We start from the raw sequence: 16,811 nt of genomic DNA on the forward strand, positions 1-16,811 counted from the left end.
TTGCAAGCAACAGGCTTGGGAAATCTGTGGAGGATGGGCAAAAGCCTGGGAACTTTGCACCTGCATGGAAGACACAGAAGAAGCTCCTGACTCCTGGCTTTGAATCGGCTCAGCTCCTGAACAGTGTGGTCATTAAGAGGGTAGACCAGTAGATGGAAGATCTTTCTTGCTCATCTTCTTTCCATAAGTTTTATCTGTCAAGAAAGAAAGAAAGAAAGAAAGAAAAGACAAAAGAAGAAAAGAACCATGCCTGATAGAAACCGAAGTCCTGTACCTGTAGGGCAGTACCACCAGAGCCTCTAGACTTTCCCAACATCAGGCTAAGACCTGTATTCCTGTGACCAAACTCATTTGATATGTGTCACTGCCACCATCTGGTAGACCTGAGGAATACCTCCAGACTGCAATGGGGCCCTGTGATGATATGATTCACTGAGAGCAGGCCTACTTTTTTTGTTTTTTTTAAAATGCATCTCCAAACTTGGGCAGACACAACCAGACATAAGACTGCGTCTTAGAATCAGTGTTAGACTAGTAAAGCCCAATGCTAAGCAGATCCTGTTGTTTCTGCCTTATGCAATTGCCAGCAGCAGATGGAATTTCTGAACTTGCCCAATGTCAGCCAGATGCCTACAACCTGCTGATATGGATACGTTTTGGCACATAGCACCACCAACTATATGATGACCTGGTGTGCACTCTCAAAATGGCACAGGGTCTGGTGACTGTGAAACCAAGTTTGAGACCCTTAATATTTTCATCTTTGGTTTGAGAGGTTTCATCAATCACTCTTCCTACACCCCTGGGAAGACAGCAAGAAATCACAGGACTGTTTTTGAGATTCTGTGTAGGCTGTTAAAAGCTAACATTAAGCAGATCTTGAGGGTCCCTATTCCAAGAACTGTATCTGCTGACATAGTCTCTGGACTAACTTAGTGTCAAGCAGGGTTCTATGGTCCTGGGTGAGCAGCCAAATCCAAGCTAGCAACACCAGTGGCAGGCAGTTGACACATTAGGTAGTAAGCCCACTTAGCAAGAGGTAAAGCAAATCTTGGTGAAGTCTTGTCCTCCTTATAGACTGCACTGATATTGGTGGGCAATGGATCCCAGGTGTGATATATCATTGTGGCCTCTGTAGAGAGAAGACAAGGACTCAGCCTACCACAGACCCAGGAAAAGATGTTCTGATAAACTTCTTTTCACTTTCCCTGTTCATACCAAAACAATTCATTAAGTGCAGATTTGGGTCAAATTTGAGGTTGGGCAGTATTATAGGACTGAATCAGAAAAACATGAAAATTGACCTGAAACAAGCTTTATTTATGAAACTATCTACTGCCATAATGACATAAGTATGCACAGGCTAAGAGAAAATAGAGAGTGGTTGGAATTTCTAGGATACCCACAGATCAAGACAGATTACTGTAATTAATCTGTAGGTGATCAGCACTATCATACACCAATAAGCATCAGGACTCCCCAAGGAACCGCAGCCTCCCCTAAAGAGCAAATCGCAACACTGGAATCCAGTTCTCCAGAAATCAACATGTCTTGATCCTTAAATGAAGATCTGAAAACCAAATAAAGATCAACAGAATACAGAGGAGTCATTTTAATATTTGAACAGAGATTTGATAGAAATGAAAATTTTTGAAACAACTGAAGCAAAAATCCTTCAACTGAAGTCATCCACAACAGAATATATCAAAATAGAAAAATAGCCAGTGAGCTCAAGGATAGGCTATTTGGAAATACACCCAGTGGAAAATTAAAGAAAAAAAATCAAGAGGAGCAACGCTTATGGTGATGTAGGGCAGGAAGATAAATATCCAAGGTGATGGGGTTAGGGGGACAAGTGGGAGAAGGTCAAGGGGTATAAAGTGTATTCAAAGAGATGAAGACAGACAAATCACCAAAATAACAAAATGTATGTACTATATTGTGAAGATACATGCTTTTGCAAATGGACAACCATTTCTTCCAACCACATTTGTGGGAACACCACTTTTTTGTCCACTGAATTATCCTAATTCCTTTGTCAAAGTTCATTTGGTTATATTGGTGTGAACTATTCTGAGCGCTCCTCTCTACTTCCTATATCTACATGTTTATATTCTTTTTTTAAATTATGTGCTCTATTAACTACTATAGTTTTAGGGAAATTTGGAGAGTAAGTAGTTTGATTCCTCAAACTTTGTTCTTCAATGTCATGTTGGCAATTCTGCGTTTTTGCCCTTGTTTTAGAAGCTGTAGAACTAGCTTGTTGATGATTAATAATGATATGGTGAACATTAAAATACAGGATTCCATATACTCTCATTTTTCTTAGTTATGTAACTAGGAGTACTGAGTTACCTAGTAACTCTATGTTTAACCTTGTAAAGAAATGCCAGAACGGTTTCCAAAAGAGCTATACCATTTTCCAGTCCCAATATTAGTTCTTTTTTAAATTATTTTTTCCAATATTATTTCTTGAGAGTTCAATTTTGTCAAGTCCTCAGTTGATATTTGTTATTTTCTGTCTTTTTTGTTATATTCATTAGGGCAATGCAGTAGCTCATTTTATTTCATTTTTGATGACTGCCAATCATAGGAAGAATGTTGTACGGTATTTCTCATTTGTTTATAGTATATGTAGAAATAAATGTTCAGACCTTTTGCCATTTTTGTAATGGGATAATTTGTGATTTTGTGTTTTGAGTTTTAAATATTCTGTGTGTATTCTGGATGCAAGAACCTTAATTTTCATGTATTTTCTCCCATTTTATTAAATTTCTCCTATTTTTAAGAGTTATTTATAAATGTGAGGAGAACTGATTTCAAGAAATTTATAGATTCAATCCTAAGAGTATAATAATGCTCTCACTTCCTGTCTCTCTCCCTCTATCCTTTCTTGCCTTTTTCCTTTTTTAATTTTTGCAATAATGTATTTTTAATTTATTTTATAATCACAGGCTTAATGCTCCACTCAATAGATTTTTTTAAGTTAAAAGAAGAAAGACAAAAAGCTTATTTTTCTGTGTTTTCCCTCAGGCTTGGCTGTTCTACTTATCATCAAAATAAAAAATAAAAATAAGTTGATATTTGCACTCATGTAATGCTTTATACAGGTGCTTTTCTACTTAAAAACAATGAGATTATTTTATACAGATGAAGCCATTGTTAAACTCAAAGCAACATAAATATAAACTCATTTAATATGCCTGACTTATAGAACATCATAGCTTAGCCTAGCCTACCTTGAACGGGCTCTGGATACATCATCTGTCACTAATCTTTTGTCCAGTGTCACGGCATGTTGTAAGAGTCTGTTTCCCGTCAAGATGTTCATGTCATTTAATACAATGCAAATCACATATTTTCTGCAAATTTCTTTCTTATTGATTGCAAAACAGTAGTTACAATTAGTTTCACATATGAGAACTTTCAATATGATATAAAACAAAGATCATTCATAGATGTATGTGAGATTAGACAGATCACAAACCTATTTCTCACTTGCAATGTCCTCATCCTTCATAGCCATCTGAAAACCCCTAATGAAGCAGACTTCCTTAGCCACTGAAGTCTATTCCAAAGATGAAACCTGACTTGAATTTCCTTTATTGCTAGGGAACTTCAACACTTTTTCCTATTACTACTAATTATTTAGATTTATTTTTTTCAAAAGTATCTTCCATTTCCTTCACCGATTCCTTAACTGCTTTATTTTGTTTTTGAGTTTCGGGGTTTTTGTTTGTTTGTTTGTTTTTGTTCTTTTTTGTTTGTTTGTTTTTAGGTACTGAATATTAGGCCTCTATCTGTTGTGTATTGTGATTTCTTTTTTGAAAATGACTATGTTAAATGAATTGTGAAATTTAATGGTCTCATGTTTTCTATGAATTGGTTCATTACATTTATAGTTGTTTGCCTTTTCATTCTGCGTAATTTAATTAGGATTTATTTAACAAATGAGGTTCTGCTAACCTCCAAGTATGTCATTTAATAGTTTAAAAACTCATGGAATTAATTAGCCAAAGAACACTGTGGTCTACATGCATTTTAAGGATACCATATTTATAAACAATAATTTTCTTTTTTTCTAATAAGTTGAGGTGTTAGTAAAAGTCTTCAACTCAAGCAAAAAACAAACAAACAAAAAAGAGTCTGTTTCCCCTTGTCTTCATTTGCCTGACTGGAAGCTTTGGCTCACTGTCATTGCCCAGTTTTGAGAGGGAGCATCATACTACACTTTATTAGCATGAAAAAAAAGATAAAAATTCCAACTTTTATGTTGGAATTTCAGGACAATTTTTCCTGAATGTGTACCTATTTTATACAATGCAAAGCTGAAAAATTGAAAACTAAATCATTGTAGGTATTGGACAGCCATACTAATACTGACATTTATAGTATAATGTATCAATGTAAATATGAGAAAATTTCTCCAGCAAAGCACTAAAACACTTTTAAATAGGCAATCAGTGTGGTCTTAGGTGTTGGTTTTTATTTTTGCTTATTTGTTTTTGCCCCAGATGACAAAATGTTTAATGTTATTTTGAATACTACTCTTGGAAAAAGAAATGTCCAAGGAGAATCATTAAATCTGTATCAGTAAGATTCACTTTACCTGGTTAGCTGGGGCAATTTGCTTAAATTGATAATACCCACTGAACTTTTTGGTAAGCATGGATCTCCTCACTGGAGACCTTATTAAAAGTTTTACCTTTAGAGACTGGGATTTGGATAAGTTCCATAAAGCAAACAGGTTTTGTTTTGTTTGAAAACAATGCACAATGGACATTATTAGGAACTAGATGGGGATTTCTGGCAAAGGTACAGTAGTATGACAAAATGAGGAGAGTATTCTGTTGAGTCTTCCCTTTGGGCCACCGACATCATTAGGAGGAAGAGATGATTTTTTAATATATATATATATATTTATTAATTACATTGCATTATGTGACAGTTTCATAGGTACTGGGAATCTCCCAACCCCTCCCCGTATCCTTCCCCCATGGTGGATTCTTCCACCTTGTTGCTGTATTACATTTCAACTTCAGTCACGATTCTTTCATTGCAAGCGTATACCAATCATAGAGTCCAGCATCTTATTGTCCAGATAAATTCAACAGTTTCTTGGGGAAACCATTTCTGGTTTGAAGGTGGAGCTGGCAGAATATCATCCCGATCAATTTAAAGCCACAACATAATATCAACAACAATTTACAACATTATGGAATTAATTGACATGGTATTGAGTAACCAATATGTTAAAAAAAATGCAAGTTCTTAAGATGTTTATTTTTTAAGCATAAAGATTTCATGCTACAAAACAGATCCCTAAATTAAATCTCTCCAGAAATTTTGTTACTGAACATCATTACTTTATTAAAGAAATCTACCACAGTCAAATCGATGTCAGAAAAGTGGTTCTAGGTACCTGTTCCTCTGAGGTTTCATAAGGGACCACCACAGGCGTCAGCTTCACAATGAATATGGATACTCCAGAGAAGGACCTTAAAGCACTTGACTTGAATTTCTGCTTATACCAGTAAACCACAATCATTTAGTCAGTAAGTCTTCCTTGCCCTATTTCTCTTGCAAATTATTATATAATTCTACCAACAAAATTACTTCATCATCATAATGTGGCTGCTTGTGGAAGACAGACTTCTCACAAGTTCATTGTTATACAATAACAACCAAGCCCCAAAGCTTCACTTCCAAGGTGACTATTTGTCAAATTGGTTGTGGTTTGAACATGATTTGACCTGAAGTCATGCAGATAAACTCAAAAGTCACAGGTTAATGATATTCACAAGGTGGACACTTCATCCTCGTAGAGTATTACCTGGGTGGGCCTATTGGGAGGTCTTTAATCAAAAGCAATCTTGCCTCAGAACATATCTTTTACAAGATAGTTGTAAAGCCTTAGTGAGGTTTGTTCTCTTTCTCTCTCTCTTGCTCGTTCGCTCTCTCACTCCCTCCTTCTCCCTTTCTTTTTCTCCTTTCTTGCCTTACTGCTCCCTGGATCACCAGATGTTTCTGATATTATTATCTATAAATTCATAGAGCAAACTAAAGGATCCAGCCAATCTCATCCCTGAACCTACAAAACTGTATACTGAATAAATCTCTCTTCTTCAGAAGTATCTTATCTCAAGAATTGTGTTATAGTGATGAACAAATTAAAACTTGTACAGTAAGATTTGGATAAGAAAATGTGACCAACAATACTACTGAATATGTTGTAAGTTCTCATACTTTTTCTTTTTTTCTTTCATAAGTTCTCATCTTAATTTGCATTTCTTCATAAGCAAACTTCAAGACAAAGACAAGGAAACGAAGGCAAGAAGTTTATATGGGAGGTAATCCCAAAAGCAAAATAGAGAAAAGAGAAAAGACCATTAATGTGATTTTAATGAACATAGGTTACATCTGCAACAAATCAACTGGCCTTCTGAAAGGGTATACAACAAGCTTCAAACTGACTCATTAAGAACTGAGGAAGTCTAGGTACCTACCCAGTAACATCCATTTTTCACTGCTTGAAGATCCAGAGTATTCCAGATTATTAAATGCCTGGTTCCAGAGTACTCTGATTCCAGAGTATTAAATTCCTGGTGATTTCATTGCGTTGTATTTCTGGAGCTGATATTTCAGTCATTCCAAGATCCTTGGAAATGCAGTTCTATGTATGACCAGAGCAGGACGTCAGAAAGATGAGGGGAGGCACAAAAAAAAAAAATCTAGTTTATCCAGGACTTGACTGCATGCGACCAACAGGGTGGGTACATGCATAAGGCAAGGATGTTATCCAAATCCTGAAACTGGCAAGGAGTTGTTACACAGAAAATCAAGAAAAAGGCTAGACACCAGGCAGATTCCCGAAGGAGATGAGTAAGAAACAGTGTATGAACTGGCAAAAAATAAGTAGCCGATGCCCCAGTCAGGTAGCTCACAAATTCAGCCATCATACAAAGTTCCTATAAAGATCCATATATGCAGGGCTCAGCACAGTAACCTAGTGGTCAGGGTTCTCGCCTTGCGTGCACCGGGATCCCATATGGGTGTTGGTTCATATCACAGCAGCTCTGCTTCTCATCCAGCTCCTTGCTTGTGGCCTGGGAAAGCAGTCAAGGATAGCCCCAAGCCTTGGGAACCTGCACCCACGTGGGAAACCCAGAAGAGGCTCCAGGTTCCTGGCTTCAGATTGGCTCAGCTCCAACCATGGTGGTCACTTGGGGAGTGAATCAATGGGTGGAAGATCATCCTCTCTGTCTCTCCTCCTCTCTGTATATCTGCCTTTCCAATAAAAATAACAAATAAATCATTTTTAAAAATCCATATATGCAGAGCCATTACGAGGTACAAACAAAATCCTTAGTATACTAGGCAGCTCAGAGAACACTGTTGCAGGAAGATTTCATGGTCTATTTTCCCTTAAGACAGCAAGCCAGCAAGATGAACAGCAAAGTGCAAGCTATCAATTTCAAATTCCAAAGTAGCTGACAAGAAAAATTATAAAATACAGTAATCTGAAAATTGAGCCAAATACTTTGAATTTTATCTGACAAACAATAGCTGATAATAGCAGTTTCCTCTATAAGGATATGCAAGATGAATAAGAACAGGAGAGATACATAGTCATCACAGGAGGAGCTAGTATGACATTATAGAATTCAATAATTGAACATTTTGTGTTTCTAAAATGCTTCTGTTTAAACTAGTAAAACCAGCATGGAAGATTGTATGGAGATTTCTCAGCAATCTGACAATAGATCTACCATATGACCCAGCCATCCGACTTCTAGTACTTTACCCAAATAAAAGGAAATTGGCATATGAGAGTTATTTGTACATCCATGCTTATTGCAGATAAATCCTCAATAAAATGTGGAATGAACAAAGCTGTTGATCAGCTGATAGCTAAATAAAGAAAATGTCATTTGTACACACACATACGTACTTTCACTGTGGAATACTACACAGCCATAAGAAAGAATGAAATCCTGTCTTTTGCAGCAATTTGAATATAAACGGAAACCGTTATGCTTGGCAATATAAGTCCACCTTAAAAAGACAGATACCTTATGTTTTCTCTAATATGTGTTGGCTAGCATAGAAAACACAAAAACATGCAGGAATAAAATCTTTGCTTTTAGAAATAATTGTCACTTTAAGTCTGTGTTTAAATCTAGTAGAAATGTGACCTTATGGGCTTTTTCTTTACTTTTACCTTATTGAATATTATAACTAGTCAAATTAGGTAAATATAGAGTGAATTAAAATTATGTTTGTGCAAATAGCACTGAAGATAGGGGAGGGAGGAAGAAGTGATAAGAGGGAGCAGGGCAGGGAGGGAAGTATGCTTTTCTTCTTGGAACTGTACCTATGGAATGATAAAATCTGTTCTATTGCATAAAAAAGAAAAATAATCTAAACATTAGATTTTATAGCAAAAGTATCTAAAATACATGAGCAGATATTAAAATATTAAACAAGAGCAGTAACTTAAACAATGACCACCAAATTACGTATCAAGTAGAATGCTTTATAATGTTTATAAAAGTACCCAGTATTCTGTGATGCTGCGTCAGGGTGGAGGAATCCACCGGGGGGGAGGGGCGTGGGGAGGGGTGGGGGGATTCCCAGAGCCTATGAAACTGTCACATAATGCAAAATAATTAATAAAAAAAGGTACCCAATATTGAAGAAGTCTGTCATTGTTTATTCTCCATAAGGTTATTCTGTCTTGAAAGAAGTGTTTACTGATATGACCCAGATTCATGTATATTCGTTAGAGAAGATTTCAGTATATCTCTTTGCATCAACTCAATGCTATGGTGTTGGTCTGCTGCACATTGACAGGAGACCTGGAAGCCCTTGGCCCCTAGATTCTGACAGATTCTTTTCTGCAGCCATTTGAGGAGTGAGCCAATTGAAAGCTCTCTGTCTCTGTACATGTTTCTCCCTCTCTCTGCGTAACTCTGTCTTTCAAATAGCTAAATAGAACTTTTTTTTTAATCACAGGATATATTCTTGGGCAAATGTAATAGAAGCAACTGGGATGTGAAACTCTGTACGGGAAGAATCCATGGAAGTTGACCACAGCCTAATAATAACAACTTGCATATAGCAATTTGTTAGCACAACAGATAGAACCCAAAGGTTAAACCTGGAATGGTGAATATCTCCCCATCACCGTTGGGATACATTTGGGAATCTTGACCTTGGACTGCAAGGGTCATACACTGACTTCTGTTCCAACTTGATTTACTACTACCATCTCCCTAATTGATACTAACTTCTCGGTTCCCAGATACTATTGGGTAACTTCCCAGCTCAGGATCCATCACGTTGTACACAGTTGAGTGAAGTTTGTCTCAGTTTCCCCTGTTATCAGATTGATTTATATAACAGCAAAGCCTCAGCTTTTATGATGTTTCTTCTTATCAATTTGCCCTTCTCCTACTCACCTATTCACATAGCTTTACACATTATTTGCACCCAAACTCTTCTTCACTGTAATTGATAGTTTCCATCAGTCAATGGGTATCTCTCTACTAGTTGACAATAAACTCTGACACCGCACAACAAACTTGACTTACTGCCAGTTCCAAGCAGCTAGCATAATACACAGTACAACATGAACCAGTGACAGTCTCTATTGAATACAAACATGAAAGACTGCTTTCAATGAGCAGTGCCTACAAAGTGAAATGTTCTTTCCTTCTCTTCTTCCCCTACATATAATTAATTCCTGGTGTGCACCAACCTCAGCAAAGCTCCTCATGACCCATCTTCTGTATTCCGTGACAGCCTGGAGGAGTCAGGGGGAAAAAAGCTTATTTATGGTCTAATGTACTTTTTCTTTCAAACATGGTGAGTTGAGGAGATGATTAGCGATGTTGGAGATGTCACACAGACATCTGTTATATGGAGTGACTATGACTGCAAATGAAGACTTGGGAATCAACTGCATCCAGCTGTGTGTTGCTGTTCCAGAAAGAGAAGAAACAGTGAAAATTTGAATTTTTAGCAAATGCAGATGTTCTGATGAAAAGAAAACAGTTCTAGAATTAAAGAATATTTAAACTGCCTCAATTTTAGAGATCAAGGAGAGCAAAAGCTCTAGAAAGATCCTTTTATTTGATGGGAAAGTCACTGGTTAGTGCTTTTTTTTTTTTTCAAAATGATGGTAAAGAGAGAGAGAAGTTGCAAGAAATAAAAGAATCAATGAAAGCAGTGGAGGCGGGCTGTCTTTTTAAAATAAGCTTAATGTTAAAGGGTGAGAGAATTGAGAGAGGAAGTCAACAGTTGAAAATAAGGTCAATTAAGATTTATGAAATAGAACAGAACTATACAGACTGAAGAAAAAGACTATCTTTCACAGTGGCAATGTCTAAAGTTCATGGAATCTTTTTGATTGCTCATTCTTACAGAAAGACCATCCTATTGGTCCCTAGCAAACTGTAGGGTCTCTCCTCCCCTCCCTTTTTCCCTCTCTTTTCTATTTGATCCTCATTTTTCACAGAGCCACTGCATAGGTAGCTACTAGCCACCAGACTACTGAGTATTTAAGGTGTAGGTAATGTAAATTTGAATGTGCTGGGAATGTAATAAACACACCAGATTTCAAAGACTTGATGTGAAAAAGTAAGATAAAACACATTATGAATAAGTTCTACATTATTACATATTGGAACAAAATTTTTAAAATAGAAAGATACAAATTGCCAAAAGTCTTTTCACATATTTTTTGCTGTATTTTAATGTGGTTATTAGAAAAAGTTTAAATACATGTGTTGCTTCAATTAATTTCTGTTGAACAGCACTGCCTTATTCTTTCCTATAAATGCCCTCTAGAGTTCAGACGCCACCTCTACAATTGACATATTAATATGCATCTTCACATAAATCTGTATTCAGACCTCTCCTCTAAACCCTAATCGTTTATTAAGTTGCCTACTAGATATTTTTCAGATGTATCTTTGGGCAGCTCTACCTAGCATATGTGAAAAAGGAAATGTGTTGCTTGCTTTTCTCTTTCCCCAAACTTCAGCCTATTCCTATGGTTACATTTTGAATGTGTGTGATCAGCATTGTGCCACTCCAGTATAAGCCAGAATTTTAATATTCCTTTGCTGAACTCTACATCCAATCTGTTCAACTAATTTTAAAATATTTCTCTAGTTTGCCCATTTCACTTTTATCTCCACCATCAAGTCCAGGCTCAATCTCTGTAGTCTTGCCATATTTATCATTTGCTAGTTTTCAAGGTTTCAATATGTTCTTTTGCCTCAGCCAGAATTAGGTCACAAAATGAAAATCTGATCATGTTAGGTTTTTTATAAAAACCTTCCAAGTAGTTAGTTGTACCGCTCATGGAAGACAAACCCAAGTTCTTAATACTGTAAGAAATACTGTATCTTATTTATTCCCTTCCCACCTCTTCACTCTCTTGAACCGTTTTCTTCCTGTCTTTGCCTCAGTGGTCCTCTTTTACTATCTTAAACTTTCAATACCTTGACTTTTGCATGTTCCTTCCAGAAACAGGGCCCTTCACCCTTCCCTGTTAACCTCTCCACAATTTAGATCAGACTTCCCCTATCCAAGCATCTTTACAGCTGCCTCCCACGCATTATCATTACTTGTGATGGTGATGAGAACATTTGAAATTTACTGTGCACTTACTATGTACTAGAATTTCTTTCAGAAATTTACACATGATTCATTGTGTTTCTTGTCACTTTTATCTCAGATTGGTAGTTCTTCTTTCCCCTTTAGGCCTTTTCCAATCATCTGAAGTAATCCTCAGTCATTCTATATCATAACACTCCATTTTATCTTCAACATATAATATATAACTTTTGCTTTTTAAAATTCTTGTATACAGGGCCCAGCACAGTTGCCTAGTGGCTTAAGTTCTCTCCTTGCATGTGCTGGGATCCCAGATGAGCACCAGTTTGTGCCCCAGCTGCTCCACTTCACATCTAGCTCCCTGCTTATGGCCTAAGAAAGCAGTAAAGGACGGTCCAAGGCATGAAGACTCTGCACCTGCGTGAGAGACCTGGAAGAAGTTTCTGGCTCCTGGCTTCAGATTGGCTCAGCTCTGGCAGTTGTGGCCACTTGGAGAGTGAGCCAGCAGATGGGCGGAACAGCTTTCTCTCTGTCTCTCCTTCTCTCTATAAATCTGACTTTCCAATAAAAATAAATATTTTAAGAGAAAAATTCTCGTATGTATTATATCTACTTCCCCGCTCTTCTTTATTATTTATTATGAGTCTTACGAGAAGAGAATCTATAATTGTGACGACACATAGTGTCATGTAGTGTAGTGCAACTAAGAGAGTAGGGAAGGAAGTGCATCACAGTGTCTAGTCTCACCATGCCATCTTTCTGAAGCAGCTGTTCCTAAAGGTCAGTTCCACCTCCTCCAAGAAGCCTTTGATGACCAATCCAGCGGGACTGCTTTCTTCCCATGGAGAATTTTATATGCACATTGCCACTGAAGATAAATGGTATAAACTCATATGAACAAAACCTAAAATGTTTCCCTCATATTTTCTTCAGAAATGTGAATTTGCCTTCCCAGGTCTCAAAGGATACACTTAATTATTCCAATTCATGTGACTGTACTGTTAACAGCATTAGGTCTCCCGGGCTGGGCTCTGATGTCAATGCACAGCTAATGCCCTCAGCACTGATTGGAATATTTGAACAAATTTAAACCAGTGACATAAATATTAACATTGATCATTCCATGGAAGTATTCTCCTAAATGACCAGTGGGTAGAGTTTGACTTCTGAATTGAATTCTAAAACTGACATCTGAGACCAACTGGTTTCTATCAAACTCTACTTAGAGAAATCCAGGTAAGGAAAAAAAAAAATAGGACTTGTTTTCACAAAAAGTGCTATTCTCTAACTTAATTTCTCTAACTGGTTCAGGATGCTTTGTCTTTGCAATTCTATTTTTCATTTTTTAAGGATCCATGAAGTCTTATCTGGTCTAAAATTTCTTGAATGAGTATTAGACAGATAGCTATCATTTGTATCAATTCTGAAGAGAAATCTGCTTACAAAAAAAGAGCAATTTTTACAATTTCTTTGATATAGTTTGTAGTATAACTTACAACTTAAATGCAAATAACTTGTTAATCTCGATCAGAAGGGCTGTTTTCAGGTTTGTATTGGGTATCCTCTATGTATTGAACATATTATAAAAAAAGGTCCAAAATTTCAAATCAGTATTTTAAACCCCTGATGCAATTTTAGGGAGCATTCTAGTTTTTCTTTTAATTCTTAAAGAAAACAAACCATCAGTAGAAATCTTATTTCTGTTTGGTCAATTATAATCAACTGGGAAAACTAAAGGAAATAATACCATGTGTCTTCAAGCTGGCAAGAATATGGAGCTTAATTTTTAAAATCACATAGATTTCAAATGTTCTTTTTTTCTTCCTTCCTAAAATTATTGCCTCCCATTGACTCTCCTCCCACTCTTCTTCCTTTCTCTGTTTTTTTAAGAGAAAAGATATCTCAGATACTGGATCTCTCTCCAGATGCTCAAAGTAGCAGGAAAAACCGTCTGGATCTCCAATGTTGATGGCAAGAACTCAATAACTTGGGCCATCAACACTGACTCCCGGGGTCTGCATTAGCCGGAGGCTGGAATCAGAGCATTCAGTGTGGGGCTGGAGTGTCTTAAACACTAACCTAAATGCCAACCTATGCATGTTCTTTTTAAAACATTGCTTTGAAAGATGTCATCTGCAAGTAATCTGTGATTTAAAACCCAACTATATTTTCATAAAAACCAGAAAGGAAGTGTCTTCTTCTCTTCAAGTCACTTATCTGTTCATGAAATTTGGAATATAGTTACGGTCAATAAACATCCAGAAAACTACAAATCTGGAAATGTCTATGAAATGTCAACTGACTTTCTCTTTAGCAAGTTGCACACAGCAGGCATTCAATAGCTATAGTCAATGATAAACCATTCTCACAGTAACTGAACTATGAATGATTGAAATGAAACATTATCAAATAGCTAGGACTTCTTAAAGAATAAATATAGTCAGAGCTTTTAAAAACATGAAATTGTAATATGTGTGAGTCCTACAGATCATAGGAATATCAGGAGGACACTGACATTCAAGAGAGTAAAAGCTGAGGCCAGGATCGTGCTGTAGCAGATTAAGTCACCATCTGTGAAACCCACATGAGTGTCACTCTGTCTTTGTTGCTCTGCTCCTGATTCAGCTCCCTTCTGATGCCCAGGGGAAAGCAGTCAAAAATAATTTAAGTGTTTGGGCCCCTGCCACTCATGTCGGAGACCTGGATAGCATGCCTGGCTCCGAGCTCTGACCAGGTCCAGCCTTGGCCACTGTAGCCATTGAAGAAAAAAATTGACAGATGGAAGATCTCTTGCTCTGTGTCTCCCTCTGTCTTTGTAACTCTTTCAAATAAATACATAAATCTTTAAACAAACAAACAAACAAACAAAAAAGTAAAAGTTGACCCTAAAGAGGTATTGCTTTCCAGATAGGCAAGTGATTTTAATTTTTATCTTTCTAATAAACTCATTAACCAAGTTTGCAAGTTTTTCAAAGTTTCATTAGTCTATTGCCAAATTGTTTTCCTGTTAGTACGCCAACTTATATGTCAAACAGGAATGCAGTTAAGTTCTTACTTCGCTGTGTTTTAGAAAATATTATGTTATTATTTATTATCTGTTAAATCTTTTAATTTTGAAAGGTAAAATACACACTTAATTGTTTCAGTTGGTCTTTCTCTAATTAGTAATGAAGTCTAACCCTTTTAGCTAGCTAAAAAATTGAATTTCATGTAGAATTTTCTGTTCTGGTTTCTATTAATTATTCCAACTAGTTTGTATAAGTTCTTCACAGAAAAATAGGGAAACATTCTTTTGCACAAGTCTAACTTGTGGTTGGCATTTTTTATTCATGATTTTGGCTAATAAATGTTAACTCTATCTCTCACAGTAGGATCAAGGATAGAAGATAACTAACATTATACAAATGAAAATGTTCTTCTAAAAATTATATTGTGATATAATATATATAACAAAAATTACCATGGCAGCCATATTGAAGTATTATCTAAAAAAAAAAAAAACACATTCACCAGCATTCATCTCCAGAACTTTTTTTATCTTCCTAAAGTGAAATTGATTACCAGTTAAACTCCTCATTCCCACTTCTTTTTGACAACCACCATTCTATAAGAGTACTACAAAAAGTCCATGGAAATGGCAGGCATCGCAATGCAGCAGCTAAATCCATTGTTTGAGACCTTGGTGTCCCATGTGGGCATCAGTTCCTATCCTGGATGTTCCATTTCTCATCCAACTCTCTGCCAATGCACCTTGGAAATCAGTGAAGACTAACACAAGTGCTTGGGCCCCTGCACTCATGTGGAATACCAGGAAGAAGCCCTTGGCTCCTGACTTCAGCTGGGTTTGATTGTGGTAGCCATGGTAGCCAATGAGGGAGTGATCCAGCAGATCTAAGACTTCTCTCTTTATCTTTCTCTAATTCTTTCAAATGAACAAAATAAATCTTTAGTTTTAAAAAATAATTTAAGGAAAGTCCATGGAAAAGAGAATTAAAAGATGCTCTTATATTGGTAAAAAAAATGTTTTCAGGTCCATGCTATATTTTGAACAACTCTGTCTAACTCTTGTTAAGCAAAATCATACTTGTTCTTTCATATATGCCTTATTTCACCTAGCATATAAATTACTATCTTATTTCTCCATATTATTTCAGAGAGATCAGGGATGCCTGAAGAAAACTATACCATGAAAAATGAGTTTATCCTCACAGGATTTAAAGATCACCCAGAGCTGACAACTCCGCTGTTTGTGGTGTTCTTTGTCATCTATCTGATCACCATGGTGGGCAATCTTAGTCTGCTGTTACTCATCTCAAAGGAGCAGTGTCTTCATACACCCATGTACATCTTTCTGGGCAGCCTGGCTCTTGTGGATTCCTGCTGTGCCTCTGCAATCACTCCAAAGATGTTGAAGAATTTCATTTCCAAGAACACAATGATATCCCTTTATGAATGTATGGCACAATTTTATTTTCTTTGCACTGTTGAAACTGCGGACTGCTTTCTACTGGCCGCGATGGCCTATGACCGCTATGTAGCCATATGCAATCCACTACAGTACCACACCAGGATGTCAAAGAAACTTTGCATTCAGATGACCATAGGTGCCTTCATAGCTGGAAACTTACATTCTATGATTCACGTAGGGCTTCTATTTAGGTTAGCATTCTGTGCATCTAATCACGTTAACCACTTTTATTGTGATATCATTCCTTTGTACAGGCTCTCCTGTGTGGATCCCTATATCAATGAACTGGTGTTATTCATCTTTTCAGGCTCAATTCAGGTCTTCACAATAGGTAGTGTCTTAATTTCGTACCTCTTCATTCTTTGCACTATTGTCAAAATGAAATCTAAAGAGGGAAGGCTCAAAGCCTTTTCCACTTGTGCTTCGCACTTTTTGTCTGTTTCATTGTTCTATGGCTCTCTTTTCTTCATGTACATTAGGCCCAATTTGCTTGAAGAAGGAGACAAAGATATACCAGCAGGTGTTTTGTTTACAATAATTGTTCCCTTACTAAATCCTTTCATTTACAGCTTAAGAAATAAGGAAGTAATAAGTGCCTTGAGAAAAATTCTGATAAAAAATAATCTCAAAAAAGTTTGAACTAATCACATTTACTGCAACTTAGTGATTTAGATGAAGCAAAAATTCTATGTTAGGAAATGCTCAAATTTTAAAATGT

The 16,811-nt window shown here is 36.6% G+C and overlaps 1 protein-coding gene across 1 annotated transcript; it reads left to right on the forward strand.

Annotated features, from left to right (window-relative positions):
* The first annotated feature begins 15,790 nt into the window (after positions 1–15,790).
* Positions 15,791–16,732, forward strand: LOC101526516 (olfactory receptor 5K1). The gene has a single exon (XM_004596567.2). It carries the CDS (start codon positions 15,791–15,793, stop codon positions 16,730–16,732), a length of 942 nt encoding a protein of 313 aa, XP_004596624.2.
* Positions 16,733–16,811: the final 79 nt, after the last annotated feature.

The sequence above is a fragment of the Ochotona princeps genome, chromosome 3, assembly GCF_030435755.1.
Source record: "Ochotona princeps isolate mOchPri1 chromosome 3, mOchPri1.hap1, whole genome shotgun sequence".
Taxonomy (NCBI): Eukaryota; Metazoa; Chordata; class Mammalia; order Lagomorpha; family Ochotonidae; genus Ochotona; species Ochotona princeps.